At 32.3% G+C, this 26,139-nt stretch overlaps 1 protein-coding gene across 3 annotated transcripts in view; it reads right to left on the reverse strand.

Moving 5' to 3' along the window:
• LOC108904937 (histone acetyltransferase KAT7) overlaps positions 1-26,139 on the reverse strand; it is a 235,694-nt gene that overhangs the window by 207,298 nt on the left and 2,257 nt on the right. For 2 of the 3 annotated variants that reach the window (XM_018707661.2, XM_018707663.1), the window contains exon 3: positions 22,110-23,314. In XM_018707661.2, the coding sequence (XP_018563177.1) occupies positions 22,110-23,314 (1,205 nt within the window). Of the gene's footprint in view, positions 1-16,485; positions 16,926-22,109; positions 23,315-26,139 lie in introns of those variants that run through there. The other variant, XM_018707662.1, reaches the window with a different exon arrangement.

Genomic DNA, 26,139 nt, shown 5'->3' on the forward strand with positions numbered 1-26,139 from the left:
TGAAATGTCTCTTGTTTCGGAGATCTTGGAAATAAAACTGTTTCGGATATTTTACTTAACTAATATATTTATATATATATATATATATATATAGTTCGACTACATATGTTTCATTGAGACAATATTATAGGAAAAATGTTCAATTTACTTGAAACTGAGACTCCAATTCATAAATAAATCAAAATAGAAATTAAATAAGTCCAAATATGAAGCAGCAGAAGTTCACAAACTTTAATGGAACATACCTGAGGTAAAAATAAATAAATAAATAAATAAATAAATAAAGTGTATACGAGTATAAATATTGGTCCGAAAACGAACCGTATTCGATAAATGGAAAAAAAAGAAACTTTTTTATTTCAAATACGCGTAATGATAGCTTCCGAACTTTTCGGATTTTCAAACATTTTAAAAAAGTTGGAAATAATACGTTATGATCGAAAATACCGCTTACTAAACCGCCTAAATTGGCATTTCTGTTTGAAAAACACGTTTGGAAAACTTCCTTAAAACAACATTTTGTTTACACCTGGGGAGAAATAAAATTAAACTTTTTTATTTACCTTTTAAAGGGGTGTACGCGTAGGTACCTATTTTAAAGTGCATGTTCGTAGGAACATTTTCTCTTATTTTGACGAGTATTGACCCCTCGAAAATTATTACACTGTTTGATATTTTTAACACTATTTTTGTTATTTTTGAGTCTATGATCGTTAACATTTATAAAATATTTCTATACTAAAACACAAGCTCTTTTAAAATTTGAATCGTAGAATCGATAACTTTCAATGGTATATAATAAAATTGTTATAAAAAAATCACTATATAGGTATATGCCGTAGCCAAATTATTCTTTTTTTTTCTAGTCAATTTTTTTTATACCTATAATAAATTCAATTTTATATTGCTAAATTTTCATATTTTTCTTGGTTTTTCTATTTGTTTATTTAAAGAATGTAATTTTTATTCAATTTTACCTAAAATACCTACAAAAAAATTCCAATAATATAGAACCGAAATCTGAGTTAACATATTTTACATATGTGAAGGTACAACTGGACACATTTCAACTGAACACTGAAATGATCAAAAAGAGAACGCATTTGATGAAATCACATGCAAACTTACCCCCAGGATTCAAATGAATTTGGTTTATCTGTATATACTTTTGCTCACCAAGAAATGAATTCAGGGATCGATCACTTCCTCAAATAAAAATAGCCGTTTAAGTTACCTTAGTAAAAATAATAACTTACTGTATTGAATTTCTTGATTATTTTTACTTGAAAACTGTGCAGTCAGATTTTCCGAAATGGTAACATATTCGAAAAAGGTCCATAGGACCTCATAGGTCGTCACACCAATATTAAGGTATGGGACGGTGGTGTGGTAGTCGAAGAAGTTACAAAAGGGGATGGAAACGGTCTTAAAGTTTTCAAAGGCTAGCTTTCATGAGTATCAAGGCGACATGAAAATCGCTCTTACTGCAACTCCGGAGTCCTTGTTGAATCACAAAATATCAACCAAGGAGAAGCTAGGTCCGTGTGCTACACACTACAAAAAGGACACCCACTGGAGAGATAATAAAGTTCACCAAAAGCTGAACGATAAGTTAAAGGCATATTCGAAACTGGGCCAATGGGTTCCCCTATTAAAGCCAACCTAGTCTAGAAGCTGATGAGCTAGACAAACCAAATTAATTTACAGTACAAACCCTCCCACCCCAATGTAACACTCACGTAGAAATGGGGGAAAGATAAGATTTGCAAGTAGTAACAAGAGACCCCTAGACAGGAGTAAATCAAAAAGGTCTTAAAAGGACCATCGAAGGGGTAAAAAGCAGATTTACTGAACAAAAGTCATAGAACAAAAATGATAGTAGGACTACCATTGCAAATGCAGTCTAATATCTGAATAACATTGGCCTGGAGGAAGACAAGACTGCATCCCATGTATTGTTAGAGTGTAAAGGTCTATACTATTTGGAAAATAAAAACCAAAAGCTGATAGCTATGTGGAGGGGCCGCTGACAAAGCTGTGAAGCTTAGTATATATATGTCTAAAGCTGGATGAAGAATTCTAAAATCATCCACAATAGACTTATGGTTGGTCGCAATGGAAAAAGATGCTGTATCCACTCCGTAGATATACAAACTGTTATACACTTAGCAAAAGAAATAAGGGAGCAGAAAAATTTTCAAATGATTTTGTAAAGGTTGTAACTTCGTGAATAATAGTCGTTTCGAGAAAAAAAAAGAAAGGCAAAAATTTTACAATTTTTTTTACTGCATATGGGCTATAAAATTTTTTCCTGGCTTAATCAATGCCAGGGTCAATCCTCTTCAAGGGTCTTTTTGGTATTTGTACTCAGCATTAATTTGAAAAAGTGTAAAAAATTACTTTTTTTGGAGTTTTGGAAAATCAACGATACTTTGCAAATTTGCGAAAAGTACCAATGTTGGTAGGTTTTTTAGCTCAATACATGCCCATGATTCCTGTAAATTATGAAATCGATCGGTCGCACCCTTTCCTTAATCTTCAGTTTTATAAAAAAATAAAGGAGCAGGTTTATTGCTCATTAAACATCAATTAATGATTAAGATGAAATACATTTTTGGGTTCTTTTTTTCACAATTTTGCGTTAAATACACGAAAAAAAAATCTAAATTTTGAAAAAAAAATTAATTTTTAAAATGAAAATCAAATTTTTAGAAAATTTTTACGTTATTTTTTTTTACAATTTCACATTGAACATTTCAAATGTCAAAAAAAAAGAATTTTGATTAATTTTAAAAATTTTTTGAAAAATTTGATTTTTTTTCAAAATTTTTAATTTTTTATTTCGACATTTAATGAGTATTTAACGCGAAATTGTGTGATTCTTTTGCCGAGTTTACAAAGTGGATTTTCTAACAACTATAGAGAAAAAGTTAGAAAAAATGTTCAAAATTCAACTTTATTGTCTTGTTCAGAGTTTGTTAAATTAATAGAATTGCAGATAATGATTTTGTAGAACGCCATAAACTTTCAATTGATTTAACAGTTGAATTAAAGAGGAAGTTATAAGGGACACATCAGTTTCATTCTAAAAAAATTGGGAACATTAATCAATGTTTTCAAGAATTTAAAAAATGAAGTTTGAAATTGAAATCATATTTTAAATTGCTTCTTCTGCGTCTTATCAAAAAATAAATTATTTTTAATTTAATCATATCGTGTCTTCGACGCCCTCTATACTATTAACGTCTATCCATATCTATTCTGCACCATTCAGAGTGAACAATTATTTATTTGTCGGCCGTCCATGCACGATTTTTCTTTTAATATGATGGGGTCACATGCGTGGCTTCTTGATGCAAATGCCAACAAGGCCGATAGGCTACTCGGAACTAGTCTTTGCCTGTTTCACGTTCTAGCGGAGAATGCTATTTCGCAAAAGTTAAAAATCTTCTTGAGAGCAAGCAATCAACTAGGAGTACAGCTGCTTAGCGTGGAGAGCTGGAATGCATTGTGGATCTTTATGATAGCTTTCATACTTGAATACATCCACGCAATTAATTTGGAAATGGAAAAAACGTGAAATTCAGATAAAATGTGAAATTAAGATTAACAGCTAGTTGCAAAGTAATTCAAATGTGTTTGTATAGTAGTAAGTAGTTCAAATGTGTTTGTATGCTTAATTTATTTGTAGGGGTGAACCAAATTCCACATATTTGGGGGTGGGGGTCCTTTATAATTCCCAGGGAAAGAGATAAAAAGTAAGATGTCATGGACTCGATTTTCTATTAAATTGTTTTTTTATTTTTTGTCGGTTTCTTCATTTTGTAATGTTGAATAATTTATTTGTATGTGAAAATATTTGATTTTTGTAAAGAATTCCTGTTATAACAATAAACAATACAAAATTTCACAGAAGTGTGTTAAATGACAAGCTAGTAATTACTGAATAGCAGCATATCGACTCAGGAATAACAATGACAGGAGGGGTGGTTCCTATTCCAGGATCATAGACACATCTATGTCGGAACCAACTTTTGGGATGGTATCTGACAAGAGGTCTGTTCCAACAAGAGTCGGGGATTGGTTCTCAACCGTTCGAAATGTTTGGCCAGCTAAATTCTAAATGTGTCTTCAGTGAATACTTATATCGCAAGAATTAGTTGGATGCACATTTCTGACGGTTTGGAACCAATCCCTGACTCTTGTTGGAACAGACCTAAGATGGTTCCAAGGTTTCACTTCCACAAGCCATTCGAGGGGATTACAGTCTGGGGGAGTTCCCTACTGTATTCCAAGCAGAAATCTTCGCAATAATGTCGTGTCTGGAAGAGAATGTACGTAGAGGTTACAGACGTAAACTCATATATATATTCTCTGATAGTCAAGCTGCAATTAAAGCTTTAGCCGCACACAAGGTAAGTTCAAGACTGGTGTGGGATTGTTTACAAATGCTGACTGAACTGGCCACCAACAATACAGTCAGACTGTGTAGGGTGCCAGGGCACAAAGGCATTTGTGGAAATGAGACAGCGGATGAACTTGTTAGGAAGGGATCCGAGACAGAGTTCATTGGCCCGGAGCCCTTCTGTGGCACATCTCCCAGTGTGGTCAGGCGGAGTCTGGGCAAATGGACTAAGACAGAACACAGGAAATACTGGACTTCAAGGCCAGGACATAGTCATTCTAAGGAGCTCATGGAGTATCCTTCGAAGGAAAGAGCGAGTGATCTACTGAGCTTGAACAGAATCTGGCTCAGGAGAGTGACAGGACTCATAACGGGACACTGTCACTTTAGGAAACATCTACATAAGCTAAAGCTTGTAGAAAGTCCGGTCTGCCGAGGATATGAATCGGCGGATAAAATTTCTCTGCATATCTTGGGAGAGTGCCTGGGATTTGCACGTAGCAGAATGGCGCTTCTTGGGAGACCCTATTTGGAACCCAAGGAACTAAGAGAAGTGTCAGCAAGGAAGCTTTTGGATTTTGTAAAAAGGACAAATCTACTTGCTGAATAGGACTAGTAGTGGGACGCACAATAGGCCGAATTAGGCCGCAGTGCTATGGGACTTATTAGGACCAACCACTAGAAGAGAACGAAGAAGAAGAATTACTGAATAATATCTATCTGTCATTTGCCCACGACTAACTTGTTATAAATAGGACTCTCTTTTTGTTATTAAATAGTAGGTAAATATCTCAGAAATTTATTATTTTAGCTATAGGGAATGCTTTATAAAAATGAAATAACATAAAGTGTATTTTTAGTTTTTAAAATAAAATACAGGGTGATTCATTTAAAAAAATAATTTTTTCAGGAAACCCGGAGAAATGACATGTTAACCCGGAGCCCGAAGATGTACCACCAAAACCCGAAGACTCCGGGTCAAACCCGGAGATCTGGCAACCCTAATCACAGCCGATGAAACAGAATACATATTGTGTTTTAATGTAATCTTCATCTTACTGTTTTAATTTTACCGAAATTTATTTGCCAACGTGGAGGAGATAAACTGTTCCAAACAAAATTACTAGTCACGTGGCTTGTAATCATTTATGAAGTCTCTGTATAATTAAGCATAAAAAACAAGCAAATATTAATATAAGCAATGAACACACACACAAATTAAGTCATAAAATATTAGATTAAAATTTGATTTTTAATTAGGAAATGCACATTTATGAAAAACACACTAATTAACATTTTATTTATTTATTTAATTTACTTACGATTCTGTAAGTTGCTTACCCTGTTTAGGAAGAACGGAAAAGAAAACACCTTTAATATTATTTTTAGTTTGTTTATCGAGTGTTTTTTTTTCTTCAAGTGGGTTATTATAGACGTACTCTTAACCATAACCAAACTTTCCTTGAATAATATCCTCTTACATGAAATTATCTTTAATGCGCATGCTCAGCAACATCGATATAATTTTAATTTATTAATTACTATAAAAGTCAATATTATTCTATAAATTTAAATATATAAATTCCATAATTCTATTAGTTTGTAAGTTGGGGTCTGAAACTTCTTAAATATTTCTAATATGCCAGAATATCGCAATATTTAAGATCACGACAAAGGAGCCATTTTTTGGTTTATATAATGTCCAAAGTAGATAAGGTCGAAAATCGATCTAGTAAAAATATTGAGAAATTCTTCGTGACGAGTGCACTATGGGGTTGCCTATTATTTGGCGTATGTGACGTCATTACTAAAAAAGTCTATTCTTTAACCTTTATTATTAAATAGAAATGGATTAAATATGCCAATAAATACATTTCTTACAAGAGTGTCTTCATAGTCACACTGTGAATTAACACTGAAACTTTTGGGACCAAAAAAAATTATAGGCATTAATTACAGAAACAAAATTAATGATTTCTGAATTTATGCTTTCTTTATATTGGCTACAACAGAATAACTCATTTCGACTTTTCTCAGTAACCTCCGAAACTTGGAAAATATTTTGTGAATGAATTCATTTTTTTGTAGCAATGCTAAGTTTTTTATTTCATGCTGCAAAATGGAAAAACCAGAAGCATCAATTTACTTAGGCATGTTTTCTAGTAATAACTTCGTCTGTGCCTCATGCCTTTATGCCAAGACTAGTCAATGAAGAACGATAAGTGTGATCCGCCTGACACATATAGCATGTATATTTCGTACCTTTTACGGTCATACACCGGTTCTGCAGTTTTCATTCTAGTAGAAACTATTCGTAATTGGATTTTCAACGTATGTAGTATACGATCGATCAATAGGGACCGGTTGGAAACCAGCCGCGTGTGATTGAGAGGTTTCTTGTATTTATTAACATTTCAGTATCGGATAGTGCCGTAAGAATCTCATTCATTTACTTCTCGCAAGAGATTTTTTCTCCGTCCTCCGGTTTTTTATGTTCCATCGACAACCTCTTACTCAGTGGCTCGCATACACGGCAATATATTTATCCGCATCGATGTGGCCAAAGATAATGCGGTCTACTTGGAAAAGTCGATGCATTAGCTGTCTAGACTTGTATCAACAATGTTGCACGTTATTCACACAAACCTACGTTTGGTCTATTTACTAACTCACATCCTGATTAAAGACCTCTTGTTTAAAAATGACAAACCTTAAAGGGAGATTTCTAAGGCAAAATAGCTCAGTTGAATGTTGCTCCTTTCCACTGAATTTACAGATAAAGTTAAAAAAATCTACGTTCGATTATACTGTAAGAACCATTAGACCAATACTTGAAGCGTAGAAATGCCAGAGGGAGTAACTGCCTTCTTGAATTTTTTCATGTTCTAAGGGAAATATGCCAATTAATTTATTTCTCTTGCCGATGGTGGTAAATGGTATAACAGGTAATAGTCTTCAATTAATTAATATTTTTCTCTAAAGATGGATGTAATAATGTAATCATATCGATTAAAGGGCAGATTTACAAAGAAAAAGAATGTGAAAATTATAAATATCAGAAAATTAAGAATAAACATAATCTATGATAACAAGAAAATGCCTCTCCAGTGTGATGTGCTTCCTAATTATTAACATAAAACTTTGAAATGTTTATATAATTTGGCAGACATATCTAAATAAGATTCAGTTTTTGCACAGTAAAAGTGTGTTTTGCGTTGTTTTATATATTTTTTTATTTTATTAAATTAAATTTATTTTATTTTTATTAAAACCATTAATTTGTTGTCTTTTGATAAAACAGTTTCACAGAGTTGCATTTTGAATGTTATTCCTTTTTACAAAATTTTCCTCGAATGTTTCCCAACCCAATTTTTGACAGTTCTACAGTTCTAAAAAATACACATGGATTTTGGAAGAATTTAAAAAAATAATGTTCTTGTACTGATAGAAAGAATTGTTAATTGTAAAATTATTTTTGCAATAAAAAAAATGGAGCTAACTTGTAGAAAATTTGATTTAGAACAAACATGATCTCTCATATTTTCTTCGTAGAGATACATTGAAGAAAAACAAATAAAAAAGTAATTTTTTACGACGTGAATTATTAACATTTTTTCCGCACTATGTGGCGCTTATACAATTTGACGTATTGTTCTTTAACATATTTGTAGCTGATCTGTTAAAAAATAGGGTTTATGAAAAATTACCAGTCAAGAAGTTTTGCGACTGCACTATTAATACTCTGATGCAAGAAGGGTATATCAATTTTTTTGAAAATTATATTTCTGCAGATATAGCATTTACTCTTCTGGAGCACATATGGAAACGGGGGTTAATAAAAACTGAAATGTAAGATAAAAGCACTTTTCCTGTGATACAAGTGCAAGAACGGGACAAGTTACATGTCACTTATCCTCTTCTTGCACCACCTACGTGTTTTGTTTTGTGCATTTAGTATTTGTTCTATCTTAAATATTATTATTTTTCTACATAATAAGTATGCATCAACTTTGTATAAGGAAAAACGTTTTGAATGTTACTTTTTCACATCTTCCATCTGGGGTAAATAATAAATAACGCATTCCTATATCTCAAGTGTAACATTAACTCACGTCACTCCGTGTTTTCCTGTGCTCCGTTTTCCATTATTTTGAGAAAGAAATTGTTGGAAAAAACTCTGATTTTTTGCACATCAACTAACTACGATGTGTACTTTCTGAATATGAATATAAATAAGAAAAATTTACATTAATCGGGCAAAAAAGAAATAGTTATGAAAACGTTTGAATGGATACCATACTTTTGATCAACAGAAGAATGCGCCAAGTACAATTTTGACCGCAGAAATAGTGACTTTTTTAATAAAATCCGCAAACCATCTCCAAAGGCGATCCAATGAATGACACCGACAGGCATGCGGTTGGGAGAGTGGGGAAAGGGAGGCGGTGGTGGTGTATTAACGTAAAAGTAGTTGTGGGGGGAAATGAGCACAATGCGTAGCGTACGAGTCTACCCGTCCATGGCGGCCATGGCGGGGTGTCAGCCCCACCTGCCTGGGCGAGACGCGGCAGCGGCCTAGGGTCGTCGACCCGGCGCGTCGCGTCGCCCAAATCATCCGTCCCATCCCAAACCGTGATGTGATTGACCTAGCGCCGCGTCCTGCCCCCAGACAACAAGGGGTTGGCCACCCCGCCGGATGCTGTTGACTTATTATGTGTTTGTTGCTTGCAGAAAATGCAATTTTAATATGTGCACCAGACGACGAGGTATCAACTTTTCAGTGTTGATTTCGGTTAATTAATTCGGGAAGTTCCGAGCAGCGGCAGACGTGGTCACAAAACCCTACTTGAGCCTGCATGGTTGCGCTTCGAACTACGAAAGGACACCTCGACAATGCGAATATAGAAACGGTTGTTTTTAAACAGGACAAAGTTAGTTTTAATTTCTTATATCACTAAAAACATGTAATTTTACAGACAGATGGAAATTTTCGAAAATTCGCCCTATACACAAAATAGAAAATAAACAAGATACTACACATTGCTGTCCAATAACAATTATGTGTAACTTTTATTAAGTACCTTACATCACGCATTACTATTAATATGTATAAGTTGATGTTTCTGTACTTTTTCTAAAGCCTTCGATACATTAGATCAAGATATTTTATTAAAAAGTCTATTTGTTGGTTTAAATCTTTTATTAATACCTTTCGTTCAGTAACATCGATGTGATAGAAAACAATATGTAGAATGTGAAGATTTCTGGGGCCCACTTTTTGAAAGTATTTTTCAAATTTTCTAATTTACATAAATGTTATGTATTTTAAGAAGCTTCAGCTATTCCTTTTGACTGTGCAGATTACCAACTATTTTTTTAATATTAATTTTGAAAACAGAAAATAGCCTCAAAAGTGAAAAGTAAGGAGTGAGGAGTTGAAAAGTACTTAAAAGTACAAAAAACAGGCCCTGGTCGTTTGAAATACCTGAAACATCTGCTGTCCCCCAAGGATCTACTTTAGGCCCACTTTTATTCAACATTTTTCTTAATAACTTAATAAATGATTTATATGTTAATATTGGCTGCATAAAAATGCAACAAAGTCTGGAAAAAATTAATGTATGGTGTGTTGTGAATCTTGATGTAATATACCTACTCAGAGCAAGTCATCGACACTTTTTGATTGTAAATTAGTGATGTGCCATATAGGCTGTTACAAATTCGCTTCTCATTACAGGGATCTCGAAAACGGTAAGAAATACAAACTAGCTTAAATGGGGGCAAAGTTGCGTAATCAGGGGACCAACATTATGCCTATAAAAAATCAAGGGTAACATGATTAGTTTTCGAAATATTTGAAAAAACCGAAATTTTGGAAATCCGTTTTTGTTTCATTTTAGCCTTATTTGAGGTGATATTTAAAAAAGAATAACACTTTCTCATGCCCACTTTTTGCCCTCTATCGAATGGCATAATCAATTTTTATATGTAACGTTTCGTCTCTCCAGGACCATCATCAACTTAATTTTTTTAAATACGACCCTGGAAATTTTATTAAGTACATTTTTTACAAGCCTTCATGACTCCCAATACTGTACTACCTCAGCCCGACCGAGATTCAGACGGTTTGTCTCGAAAAATTCATCTTCAGTGTATTCGTTCCAAATTTGTCCAAAAATTTTTTTTCGATTTCTTTGTTTTTTTATTTATCGTACACTGTAAGTGTCGTTAGATCCTGTGAAATCCATCTAGTTATTTAAACTATTACCACCACGCATTAAAATAAAACATTAGTTTTATTCCCGTGTCCACAGTCTAGGCTTCTCGAGTGTTCAAAATTTAAACAAATTCCGATCTATTTTTTTTTTTTTCAGGAAATTCATACAAATACATCTGACATGCTCTTTCACAGTTGCGGTTACATATATAATAACTTCCGATAATATTTACGCTGATCTGCATTTTCGACCTTTGCCAAAACGAAAATGTTTTTGAACATTTACTAAAATTTTTTATAGAATAATATTCAGTTGGCGTTTTGGTTGTTCATATGCATTTTTAAGAATTAATTTGTCATAATAAAATTAAAATTGTAATAATGTTTTAATTTTGACGTAACAACTTATCGAGTTATGTATGACCAAGTGACGGTAATAATTAATAATACTTAATAGTTTTATACGTATTGTAACGCATTGTGGTAATAGTTTAATCTAGATGGATTTCACAGGGTCTAACGACACTTACAGTGTGTAATTCAATAAACAAAGAAATCTAAATAAAAAATTTAAATAAAATTGGATCGAATATACTGAAGATTAATTTTTCGAGACAAAACGTCTGAATCTGGTTCGGACTGAGGCAGTACAGTATTGGGGGTCATGAAGGCTTGTAAAAATGTAATAAAATTTCTAGGGTCGTATCTAAAAAAAATGTTGATGATGGTCCTGGAGAGACGAAGCTATACATATAAAAATTGATTATGCCATTCGATAGAGGGCAAAAAGTGGCCATGAGAAAGTGTTCTTCTTTTTTCAATATCACCTCAAACAAGGCTGAAATGAAACAAAAACGGATTTCCGAAATTTTGTTTCTTTTTCAAATATTTCGAAAACTAATCATGTTAGCTTTGATTTTTTAGAGGCATAATGTCGGTCCTCAGATTACGCAACTTTGCCCCCATTTAAGCTACTTCGTACCTCTTACCGTTTCCGAGATCTCTGTAGTGAGAAACGAAATTGTAACAGCCTAAATAATGGCGGCAATTACATTAAAAACCTTAGTTACATTTGTCACTGGATTAAATTTCATTAAACACATTGAAAATACATTACTTTTGGTTTATAAAAAAATGGGTTTTATAATAAGAAATGGTAAAGGTTTTGATAACACTCAAATATTGTTGAGACTTTATAATGCTTTTTTGTAGTCTATACTAAAGTATTTTATATTTGTCAACTCATTGTCAGTTATAATACGTTACGTATATAAATAATTTAGAAAATATGTCTCCTAAAATATATGTCGTATACAACTAACGGAATGTATCCTGTTCTTGGAATACCCCAATATGAACTCTTAAATAGGTATAATTTTGTAAGCCTTGTTAATTATATTTTTTCATAAAATAATTCTTAGTAAACTAAATTGTCAAACAGTCTAACGTTCATATTTCAAATACTTTAGTCCAGAAATGCCCATATTTTATTCACATTTGAACACATTTGTTAAAGTTATTTTATTAATGAATGTTTCTCATTCTCTACCAGCTTTATTTCATTTTTTATATTTTTTGTGTTTAGTTTAGTTATTTACTGCAATTTATAAACTTTGTAATTTCCCATTATATAATTACTTTAAACTATTGAATAATGTATTCTAAATAAATAAATAAATATCTATGTATGTATGTACACAGAAAAAACATTATCTTGAATCCAAAATGCATTTATTTGCATATACAGGTTGTCAACGAGAAGTGTACAAGCTTTAAGGGCATATTCCGTAAGCAAAAAAAAAACAAAAATAGTTAATAGTTAATAGTTAAAAAGACTGGTCAGGAAATGCAATGTTTACCTCTTCAATTGAAAAAATATTTTTTTTATGTTTCATGAACATATAAAGATAGCTTCATACATTTTTATTCGTGTGGTAATATTTAGTTACATTTACTACTTACAAAACAATTCCTTGCAATTACTAGTGGCTTAGATAAAAGGGAGTTAGCCCATTTTGTTAAACGTAACTTCTACTTCTATGCTCCTCCTTTAAATACAGGGTCGGAAAGTCCCCATGGTTCATCGGCCGTTACGTGAGAGCGATAAAGAAAGTCATAGAAATCCGTGCAAATAAGAACCACTTCTTATTTGTGGAAAGGCGAAATGGGCGGTGACTATTAGACGTCTTCATTATAGCCATCTTTCTCTATCGCACGGATTTCTTTGACTTACTTTATCGCTCTCACGTAACGGCCGATGAACCATGGGGACTTTCCGACCCTGTATACAGTAGTCAGAGACTAGGGAAAACGATTCTTGTAAGAGATAAAAAATGACTGTTGATAAATTGCCCTGTTTACTTGAGAAATCAAATTTGCCGCGTTTTCAAATCCTTAAAATCCAGTAAGTCTTGGAAATTTACAAAAATCTGACTTATTTTCACCAGTAAAGTGCGATTTCTGTAAGAGATACGTCAAAATGTTCAATGAACAGTTTCAGTATGTAAAAGTTAAATGTCTTAAGCTTACTTCAATATTTTAAGTAAGCTTACGACATAAAAATTTTGTAGGCATAAATATTCAATTTTTCTGAGAAGTTTTTCTTAATAACATTTTATTGTATCATATAGAGAAGACATTTTACTGGAGAAAAAAATCAGATTTCTCAAACTTACTAGATTTTATTGCAACCTCCCCTTCGTTATAAAAGTGTTGATTTGCATTTTTCGTAACTAAAATATAGAATGAAAAATATAGTATAATGTGACATACAAAGTACATCCGCAACATTCACATAATTCGCAACATAAACAAAAATAATGAATGATATGTTTTCCCAGAGTTGATTTAACATAGTTTTCCCTATGCAATCTGTCAAATCTCTTGGTTGCTTTTTTCAGAAACTTAAAAAAAATTTTGTTACACTATTAACTAAATATAACCAATGATTTCAATCTCATTTGTTTTATATAAATTTTGATCGACCAATATATTTATACAGGGTGTCCTAGAATGAGCACATAAAAATTTACAGGTTTGACCTAGCAAAATAAAACTAAGACAATAACATACTTTTCTACTAGATACCACTGACATACAGGGCTAAATTTAAAAAAAAATTATATTACGTGCCATTATTTTTGGATAAGAAATTGCAAAAAATATACTTGAAGTTGTTTCAAATTAAAATTTATGCTTATGCTCTAAGTGTAACAGCAGACATTCCATTCCATAAACTTGTAAAATTTCCACCCAAAATTTTTTTATGTCGGCAGTTGCGTTATCGAGTTGTAAGAATAAAATTAGTTAGTTACTATCCCTGCTATTTCTTAGTAGAGGACGTCGTTTATATGTTGACTCACATAAAGTACATTTTTGCAGCAGATTTGAAGACAAGTACAATTTTTTTTAGGCAAGAATGACTTTTTTCCATAAAATAATAAATAAAATGTTTGCATTGAACAAGATTTAATTGCAGTCAATAGTGCAGACTTAAATTTGAACCAACACTGTCTGGTGATATTCAGCCCCAATATATCCACAAATGTTGCATGATGTTTTACAAAAAAAATGTTAAAGTGCAAGAAAGCATAATGGATCAAATATTTTCCCGCATCAGAAAGAATGATGCATTTGCTGCACTTTATTTCTGCAGAAAAGCTGCCACTCACTATGATTCTGGGACCTGAGATAAGTAGAACTATTGCTAGACCATTTTCAAAGTTCAAACCCTCTGTCCTTTAGTAATGCAACCAACTGCTTGTGAATAACCCAAGCCTCTTCAAATGAAGTGCAACCGATTACGTCATCAACACACATCAGACATTATAATTTGAAGAGAAAGGGGATATCTTACCCTACCTTCTCTAGCGTGTTGTTGCATTGTTTTAAGCGCTAAGAAAGAATTAGAAGAAATACCATAGTTTACAGTGTTTAAACAAAATTCTTGCTGACTCAATAGGCGAAATATAAAGTTGATATCATCTATGTGATGGCATTACTAAAATCTGACGATACATCTATTTTATGTCAGCTGTAAAAGCAATAGCGTGTAAATGAGAATAAGACAATTTTGCAAATGTCAGTTTGTAACTTGGGTCCTATTAATAAAGCGCCAATCAAAGAAACGCTATTAGATGCTTTTGTGGTCAAAACAAAAATAACTCTAAATTTTGTAGTCCCACAATATCTGATTTTAAAACACAATGATGTGGTCTATAAAAATATTTTTTACGAAAAGGTTCCATATTATAGCTGTTCAAATTGTACCTATATGTATTTCATTATTTTAATTTCATGAACTTCGAAAAACTTTTATACGGTGCTTTATCGTAGAGTAATCTTGCTCTAATAATTAGAGATAATAAATAGAATTCGACATACTACCGCAGCTCGAGAATCACAAAATGAAGGTTTGGGACCACAAAAAGGTAGTAAAACGACAATTCAATTATTTTCTGCCAATACAACACTCTTTATCATCTATCAACTAATGTTTTAAAAGCCACTGCCAATAACAAGCAAGCCTTTTATAATTTTGAAATGTTGACCTTTAAGTGAAAGCAGTAAATACTGACACTTTTCTCAGGCCTGGTACTTTGAGTCTCGGTTAAGCCTTGGTTAATTAATCACATGATTAGACTGTACATATACTACTACTACATTTTATAATTCATAGTCTAATCGCCTGATTAGTTAATCAAGTCTTTACCGAGACTCAAAGTACCGGACCTAAATCTGATAATGCAGGGTTATTATGGATCAACAAACAAATTATTGAGCAAAAGTGAGACTAGTTTTGAAAAGTTCCATAAAATATAGGCACTTTAGTTTTGTTTAACATTGATTAGTTTAACATTACGTTTGATTACCAACTACTTAATCTTTTTTTAAAAAATTCAAATAACCTTACAACTACAAAGCTTAGTTTAAAAGTAGCTTAAATGTCATTTTCTCTTTCAATTTCTTCTATTGTTGATTCCGCAAGTTTACAGACTATCATCTGCTAAAGCAGTATATGCAATAGCCATTGACTATGATTTTCCTAATAGCCGAGGAACGAGAGCTTTAGATTGTTTCATTTTATTCATAATATTTTGAAAATATAATAAAAATATATATACAAAAATTCCTAGCAACTGTGTGTGTAAATTGTACAATTTACACACACAGACAAATTGTACAAAGTAAATTTACTACTTTAAAAATCGTACTTAATGGAATAAAATTGCAAACATAATGAAATGCTTTAAAAAGGTAAGAGCGAGTTGTAAGATATATCTAAAAACAGCTAAAACAGATGATAGCATTCATATTGGATGCAAACCAAAATCAACTGCACTCCGATGTATGTATGTACAGTGTGTTTCACTTAAAGTCGGAACACCGTATTTAGGATGGCGTTGGCCGATTTCCATAATTCTTTTTTTTTTATGTGATAGTACTCAAAAAGGCCTACTCTTCAATATTTTTTTTGACATGTGATTTTTTCTACAGCCTACTATCAGTAAGAAAAGACCCTCGAAAATTAAAAAACATATTAGGCATTTTTTTAAAGAAAGACTTGAATAGTATTTTCGATTTTCGAACTCTAAATATAAAGTTTCATTAATATAGCTTTTACAGGGTGTTCACAAAATAGGTTCAAACTTCGAAAAATTTCACTCATTGCAAAGTTCCCTGTATTAACAGTGGAAAATATTTTTAAGGTATTTTTCCATAATTTTATTAACCGAAAGTCCATGCAGTTTCATTGATTTCAGTCATACAGGGTGCTCACAATAAGACAGCCAAATTATATATTTCTTTTATTATACCAGAAATGAGTTTCACGACAAAATAATATTTAAATATTACTGTTTTCTATTAACCCACCATCATTTGGAATGCACTGTTAAATTCGTGTCCTCTTATTTCTAAAAATTCTCCACATCTGATATGGTCTTATTTGTCGACATGCTTGTCTAATTCTATTACATGATCTTAATTAACAAAATGAATGTGCTTTGTGGGATTTTATGTGATCGAATAACTGCGCCCTTTTTGTTAACGTTAATCTATATGCAGAGATTTTTTGGAATTTTTTAAATAATGATTTCTGGGATTCAGTACATACACTTCCTCTTCATGTAAGACAGAACCTCTACCTTCAACTAGATGGAGCACCTATTCATAATGCGGTAATAGTACGTCATTGGTTGAATAAGAATTTCCCGAGAAAGTGGATAGGTTGCAACAACTCATTAGTTGAGTGGCCCACAAGAGCTCCAGACTTAATGCCTCTTGGTTTCTTTTTATCGGGAACTGTGAAAAATAAATTGTATAAAACAAGGCCCCAGAACAGAGAAGATTTATGTAATACAATTAAACAAGCATGTTGACAAATAACACATCAGTTGAGAAGAGTTATTAGAAACAAGAGGAGATGAATTAAACAGTGCATACCAAATGATAGTGGACTAATAGAAAACAGCAATATTTAAATTTTATTTCATTGTGAAACTCATTTCTGTTTTAATAAAAATAAATATCTAATTGTGAGCACCCTATATGAGTGAAATCAATGAAAATGAAGTGATGGATCTATAGATTTATAAAGTTAAAACTCTCTGATACTGAGGTTTCAGTTTTACGTGTAAGTTCTTTTGTTTTTTTTTTGCTCATTTTGTGGATTGAGATTTAAGATTTACGAGTTTTGAGGTTATAGATTTTCAGGTTATGGGTTTTAGAGTTATAGGTTATCGATCTCAAGGTTATTGAGTTATGAAAGTATAGGGTTGATATTGTTGGGTTTCATAGTTTCAAGCTGTTTTTTGAGGTTAGAACAAAACGCTGACGTGATGGGGCAAAATAGGTTTCGGATTCGATTTCAGCGACCCAAAAACATATAATCCACTTGGTCTGGTTCAAGGAACCATCCACTTATTTTTTCCACTCATTTTTTTTGTGGTCCTGTGTTATTTAATGTACTTTTAACATGTTCACTGTAGCCCCTTATTAGCACAGTTGTTCTATATGCTGAACATGTTTTTTTATAAATTGAATTTTTTGTCCAAAAATCACAAAAATTTATTTAAAAATAAATTTCTGCATTCTTTAGGCCCTTTTGGCATTCTCCTGCAGCAGTGACACTTATCCATGTCATCAGCATGTAGACATGTCTTTGTTATATGCCGATCGACGCGGATCTGTGTCATTTTAGCACAAATGTAAATAAAAACAATTTCTCTTATAAAAAATCTCATATAAAACAAAGTAATAATAAATACATATAAATTGATATGAAAAGATAAGTAAAGAGAAATAATCAATAAAAGAATATGAAACATTACGTCACACTCTAAACTAGTTTGAGTGATACTGAGCAAAACACTCTTCCACACACAGTCTAGGCTCATTGGGACATTGCTCGCAGCGATTACTCTTCTTGATTTTGTTTCTGCTGCACATTGCACATCGCTATCGTTTTGTCTCTCCTTTTGCGTTTTTTGCTTGTTTTTTTAGGAAAATGTGCTCGAGGATGTGATCTATTTCTTGTTTCAGTGGCCGTTTGATTTTTTCCTTGTCAACACCCAGCACGGATCGTATTACCACTAACTGAAATTCGTATAAAGCCATTTTTTGTTAGATTATTGATTATACAAGAGATGCGCATTTAAAAACATTAGTTGAGAAAATGTACCCCACGTTTTTTCATACCAACGAAGTGTCTTTCCACTATAAGGATAATATGCCAGCATCCGATCTTGGCAATCATTCCATTCATATATTCATTGTAACGAACAATAGATAATGGCTTACAGACAATCTTATTGCGCCTATTTGTAATGTCAATCATTTGACTGGGGATTTCCATGCTGATGTAGAGCCTTCATAAATGTTTTTTTTCTAAAATGTAAACACCTGAGGACAAGCAAAAGCGATCTCTACTCATATGTTGAGAGAAACATTTCAAGCCAAATAGTCGATCACTATTCCTATTTACCTTTATTGTGTTCATATGCAATAATAAGCCCATAAATGTATGTAATTATAGCAGTCAAGTTATTCGTGATTTGACATTTGCTTCATACAAAAATATAACTTCGGCTTGTTTATTTGTTTCCTCTAATATCATTTTTAGACAATTTTCATCGCCAATCAAAAAGAAGTAATCTATTGGCAATCCATTTCCCGCAAGCTGTACAAGTAATGTTTTTATTTTTGTAAATGGTATATTTTTATGTCGGCACCATCATTCCATAAACTGCTATTTGTATTTGTTCCAGTAGCCGATCCTGTATTTGCTGCTAAATCATCAGTATCTCAATTTTCAGTTTCAGAATCTAAAATATTATTATATAGCACTTTATATAAAAAAAAGTCAAAGAATTTTACCTGAAATATTCTCATTATAAGTATTTTCCTCACTATCACACACTGCCATCATCATCCCCAACAAAATTCGTCATTTGAGAAACTTAGATTTGCAAGTAATTCTATTTCTTCAGCTGTTATATTTTTAGGGTCTCTTATTTGTATTTTAGGTCTTTTGGGCCTTGAAGGATCTGCTTCACAATTTTCCATGGCATAATTTTTCAACAACGCAAATAATATACAGGGTATCCCAGAATAACGTGTACAATGGAGGACCACAGATTCGTGGACTCAAAATAGGCAGATCTAGGCTAATTCACCTATATCTGAAATCGCTTCGTTTGGCCACTAGATGACCTCAAAGTTCGTGAAAATTTTTTGAATTTTGTAAATAACTCGAATACATATTAATCGATTTTGATTATTTTTGCTTTCAATCTACATATTTTGGTGCTATACAGAGTGTTTTTTAAAATCTGCAACTCCTACAATAATAATAATAATAATGATAATAATAATAATACATTTATTTTCTTCAGAGACAGTAACATACTGTATAGGAATAGTCACAAATATAAATTTAGGATATAAAAAATTCATCCAACATATAAAAACATTTCTCGGTCAAATAAGACTTCAGTTCACATTTAAATTTTACAAAGTTACAGATATTCTTAATCTCGTTCTTAATACTATCTGGTAAATCTACCATTTTGTCGCGTATTTTTACCATGCTTGTCAAAATTCGTAGAGAACTTATTATTAAAAATATACACACACAACTCATAAATCAACACAGAATCAACAGTCAAAATATTTAAATCTTTAAAAACACATCTACATGAGGAAGTACCCATCTCAAAATTCTTTTTTGCGCAATAAAAACATCCAATGTTAAGGCGGAATTACCCCATAGCAGATGCCGTATCGTAGTCTGGACCTTACTTGCGCATGATATATTTGCAGAAGTTGAGTATTCGATATAACTGGTTTCAGATTTCTCATTAAGTAACAGACTGATTTTGTAGGTACCTGACAATTCTTAGGGAGTGTTTACGGGATGAGATATACCACCTGCTACTTCATTTTTCGATATGGATATACACACATATGACGAAATAGAATTATTTACTACATACCTAATTTTATTCAAAAAATTAGAACAAACAATCAAATACAACTCATTGATAGCATTATCATTAACCCTGTTATTCTACCCAATAGACTGAATGGGGAATTTTGTTTATAGAATTTTTGCAAAACACTTTACCTGAGTTACTCAGGTTACTCCGTTATTGCTCAGAGCTAACATGTGATCGATAGAGGGGATAATGTTCCTTTTAACTGGGCTGTTCGTTCACCAGACTTAACACCTTGTGACTATTATCTTTGGGGTATTTTGAAAACAAACTAACACTGAAGAAGAGTTGTGGAGGCATATCCAAATTGCCATAAATGTTTCAAAAAAATTGCACTCAAGAACTACAAAGGGTGTCCTTTAATTTTCTTTGCCGAATTAACCTTTGCTGTTGAAACAACAGTGGTCATTTTGACCACTTTTTATAATAAGTTGTACTAAATCTAATAACATCAACTTTATTACTTTTATCTACAGCATTTTTTATTGTATTTGATTATTTTTACTAATTAGCTCAATAAAATTAGGCATGTTGTAAATAATTCGTCGTATATGTGTGTGTATCCACATCGAAGTAACATGTGGTATATCTTATCGTAGTAAACACTCATTAAAAATTGGCAAGTACAATGACTTAAAGATCAAACTGAAATTAGAGTCAACTTACAAAATCAGTGCCTACTATACTCCACGGTCGAAATTATACAGAGTGATTCATCGCTAGCTTTTGGACTAGTAAGGGGGATGAAGCGTGCCGGGAACAAAAATCCATTGCCGTGTCTGCGTAAAAGGCAACAAGATATAGAAAATAATGAAAAAAGATAATAAAACATAACATCTAATATTTTTTACGGTTTGCTATAACAGGCACTTTGATCCATTTTAATTATTACAGCATTTTAAAACGTCCCAATTGTGTTTTTTTAATTTATAAATTTATTATAGCCATGGAATTATACCCCTCGTCTACGCTTATGTTATGACGTTTCTCAGGACGGGTTAAATCAAGTCCGTTTACACCCACTAAAAAAGCATTTCCCTATTCCCTACCAAGTGCAAAAGACAGAGATAGAATATAGATCGACGTTCAGTGTAACTCGGTCTTTAGACGATTATAGATTCTATCGATGTGCGTAGCGAGCGGCACAAAGATAAATAATATTGAACCGTATAAAAATCATTTTATATTTTATACGCATTATGGTAATAGAGTTTTTATATTATGTCTTAGTCACTCTTTATAATTTCGACCGCAGAGTATAGCACTGTTAAGTATTGTAATATGGGTCACAAGATAATGTAGACATTTGAAAAATATTTTTTTTGTACCCTAACTGCTCATTTAATCAAAATTCTACAAGAGGCACAAAAACTTCCAAATAGTATCACATATCAAATAAAAAATAGTTGTCATTATTGCCCGAAAGAGGAAAAAGTTATGAACGGATATTATCAACATACATCAATATTGTAGGAGTTGCAAGTCTTAAAAAACACCAAAATGTGTAGATCGAAAGCAAAAGTCCACACCCCAAAAATAGTCGAAATCGAATAGTATGTATTCGAGTATTTAAAAAATTCAAAAAATTTTCACGAATTTTGAGGCCATCTAGCGGCCAAACGAAGTGATTTCGGATATAGGCCAATTAGCCTAAATCTGCCTTTTTTTGAGTCCACGAATCTGTGGTCTTCCGTTGTACGTTATTCTGGGACACCCTATATGTGGAAAAAAATGGCAAACGAAAACACTTCACACACTTACGAATACATAAGCTGTGTGCTGACTAAGCCACATACACTAATGTCCAGTGGTGACACGATCGACCTGCCTTTGCATGTGACATGGATCTGTGTCGCCTGAGGGATAATTATGTGATACGGATCTGTGTCAGCTGTAGTGAACATGTTAAAAAAAAATTTCTATTTCTATTTAAGAATTATCAAAAATATGGCACAAGCATAAAATAAAATAAATAAAATTTTGGATCACTCACCTTGCTGAAGTAACCAACTGTATGGCATCCCTCGTTATCAACCATAGTCATCACATAAAACAAAAACGGCTCCACGTCATAATACAAAGTCTTATGGTCCAAAAAAAATTTGGCAAGCAAACACAAATTCTGACAATATTGTTTATACCTCTTCCCGTCGACTTCCCACACACTAATTTTGTCTTTCCGATATACTTCCTCGCCGGGAGGGTGCCTCCACACACATTTAAAAACGTGACGTTCTAATATCGTCCTCGACTTCATGTACCTTAAGCAATATTCACAAATATAGAGTTTAGGCAGCCGCGCGTAGTCTTCGGGGTAAGGGCTCTGATACCAGACCTCCATTTCAAATTTACCCATTTCGATATACTTGGTTCCTTTTGTACTGGGTAAAGTTTTAAGGTCTTCCTCGATTTTTTCGCTGGCTAAAGCTTGAGCATCTTGAAACAGTTTCAAATCATATTCAGGTACAAAATTAGTTAGCACGGGTTGCCGGGTTTTATCTACACAAGGTTTAATATCTTCAATAGGTTCAGTTTTGAATTTACTACGTATGTCTCTAATTTTTTGTAGGTACTGTTTTTGTTCTGACGTTGCAGGAGATCGCGGTGATTTCTTATGATATTCTAAGGCCTTTTTTCTTATTTCTTCTCGTTTCCTGCGCTCCTCTACCTCATCTTTACATTTTTCTATTATTGTGTTGTGGTATGCCGGACATGCTTCTAATGTAAAATGTTTGTCGAATTTACCTGAGAGATGTCCATTACTGTCACAACCTTCTAAAGGACATTTCCTTTCCTCCATTATTATTATATCGTTCCCCTTGGCTTTATTATCAACTCGTTTATTGTTTTTAGTTTTACCTTTCGTTACAATCGGAGCCTTTTTCACAGGAGACCTCGACAAAGACCTTTTAGTGCTTTCGGTATCGGAATCAGTATCCGAATAGACATTTTTTCCTAAAACATGTTTTGATTTTCGCGTACTGGCCGATCTTGTTAACTTTCTCGTAACTTGCTTTGATTTATCTTGGGATTCATTTTCAGAATCAGAATTTGCACCTGCTTCCTTCTGAACAACTGTCGGCTTCTTCACTGGTTTTTTAATTACCTTTCTATTATTTCCAGATGATTCTCCACTGCTTTCACTCTCCGAACTACTGCTGGAGCCACTTGTGGATGAGGCAGAACTTGCTGATGTTTCTAAAATAATAAAACTAAATCAAAAATCAACATTTTATAATTTCATTTCATACGTTATTTAAGTTTTATAGCCAAAGGTTAAAATTTCAAAATCTTGTCGTATTAGTAGATATTTATTAAGTCAGTTAAAAACTCTATGTTGAAACTCTATATTGATTGAAGTTACTTATTTGAATGGAAATGTCAATTTGTAGCATTTTAGCTTACAAACCAAATATATTTTCAAGTCATACATAAAGATAACTATACAGGCTGTAACACCACGAACTCCATCGACGGATATCTGGGAACCGCTTGAAGGATTTTTTTTGAAATTGTGACAGTTGTCATGTTGATTGTTACTTACCTGTCACGGCCAACCTCAAATGTGCGAAACAAATGGAAATATCATCGTAAGAAAAGGGAAATGTTTATTCGTAAATAAAATGAAAACCACTGGGTTTAGGTATAGGGAAACTTTAACAAAGTTACGCTTAATTTTAGTGCGGAATGCGAATACGTTAAAAAATTAGGGGTTTCCATTTAAAAATTTCGAGTTTTCCACATTTGCTGAACTTCATATTCGATAATTTTTTTTTGACCACCCTGTATAAAACTGGAAAATTTGCATGTCAAATTCGACAAATTAGGTCTCCCTCTACAAAATGTCCAATTTGCACGAAAAAATAAATCTACATTGCCAGGAAACTAAATTTTGCTGACAGTCTGCATCTGTCAATTTTTGCTTAAAAATCAAAATATCTCGGAAACAGTCAATCCTAAGTATGGTGTGTGCTATATGTTTTCAACTTAAAAATAGATGCTCTTTCCAAAAATGCAATAATATACAGGGGGTTCCATTTAAAATAAGAAAGTTGGTATCGACTTGAAAATATTTTAGATCGTCGCAATTTCAAAAAAATCCTTCAAACGGTTTCTCAGATATCCATCGATGAAATTCGTGGTGGTATCCCAGGGTATTCTGTATAGTCATACATATTTTTTTATTTGTCTTCCTTTTTGTGTGACATTTATTTCTCAGACAAATATTTCTTCATAATATTAACCCTTGGCTGACAGCTTTGGTATAAAAGTTCCATTAATTCATTTCCATTTTTTTTTCATATGGACAATCTAGCCAAAGAAGCAAAGAAAACATTAATGGAATTTTAATCCCACATTAAAGCTTTTCTAAACATGCTTTTGCTAAATTTGTATTCTTCAAAGTTTTTTGTATAATATATTTTCTTAGTAGGTATAATATTACCATAATATTTTCAATTTCATTTTGATTGATCTTCATTTGCTTTTTTATTTATCTAATCTAATTCTCACCTACTTCATATTAAATGTATTTTTAAACTGTTTTAAATTAGAAAATACATATACCTACTGTAAATGAAATAACTAAGTTTTCTGATTTAAAACTACATTTTTTAAACATAAAAGTACCTATTTACAAAGTATTTTGGAATATATGAGTTTGTAGAATAATTCTAATCTCTGATATAAATCAGATTTAATACCGGCTAAGGTACATGTGTTCCAAGATTTTGAATTGAGTATCCATCACACAATGTGGCTGCTCTCATTTGAATACCTTCCAATGCATTTGAAGATGATTTTAAGCAACTCGTTTGCTTCTGCTCATGTACACTTCAAGGTTCCAAGGCACATTCTGTACCATTGGCTTTGGCCAGTACCACTAATATCACATGTGCCGATGTTGGCATTGCAATAGAACCTGATCTATATGTGGCTTAATGTTTGCTCATACTAGCTTATTACATAGCCATGTTATAGACCATGAAATTTCCAACAGATTTGCTTGATCAAACTAATTTCAAGATGTCATTTTGACATCATGTTTAGTTTGATAAAACTGTCAAACTAACGAAACTTTTAGTGTTTTCCGATTAAATGAAAGACGGAGAGAAAACAAAATATTATTCAAATAAATTAACTTACAGCTTTTTTGGACCATTCTTTATTTTATTAATTTGATCTAATCAATTTGATCAAAATAATTTAATGGTATGAAATTCAATTTTGATGCCACCATCAAAAAAAACTTGACGGAAAACCCATAGCCTTGCGCAAGCTATAACTTTTAATTTTTTTAGGTTTGTAAACCAAATTCACATACCAATTTTTTTGCAGATAGATGACACAATACAAAGGCATCTAGTAGGTTTACAGGTCTACTAAAACAATGAACACATGACAACTGAATTTAGAACTGTAATTTGTTTACTATCTTAAAGAGGCTAATTAATCCAAAATTAATCTAAAACAGAATAATAACACCATAAATCTAACAGATATTGCCCACAATTGTAGGATAAACTTGATTATCCGGACTATGTTAATCGAAATTCCATATAAAATATTAAGATAATACGTATTTGGAGTACCTATGTGTTTTATGTGGTTTAAGACCATCTACTATGGTTACAATTTAAAATAATATTTTAATAAAGTATTCTAGAAAATTAAAAATTATTGTACTAGTGGCGGCTCGCTAAAATTAACGTGGTTATATTTTGATGGAACCCATACCATTTTTTGAGAAATGATTTCTAGTCTCTTATAGTTTTCCATGAAAAAAAAATGTTGAACGAACAATAAGGATGGCCGACCCTGATATCTCAAAAAGTGTTACACATATTTATACAATTTATTTTTTATTTCATAATCAACGAACAGATACTTATGTTTTCTTATTTTTCACAAAATTTTCTTTTTTTCTTAAAATTAAGAAGTTAAAAAAATTAAATGATAATATCAAATTCACATTTAAATATACAGTAAAAAATTGGTTATAAAGACATTGCTTTATATGACAT

The sequence above is a fragment of the Anoplophora glabripennis genome, unplaced genomic scaffold (assembly GCF_000390285.2).
Source record: "Anoplophora glabripennis isolate ALB-LARVAE unplaced genomic scaffold, Agla_2.0 scaffold109, whole genome shotgun sequence".
NCBI lineage: Eukaryota > Metazoa > Arthropoda > Insecta > Coleoptera > Cerambycidae > Anoplophora > Anoplophora glabripennis.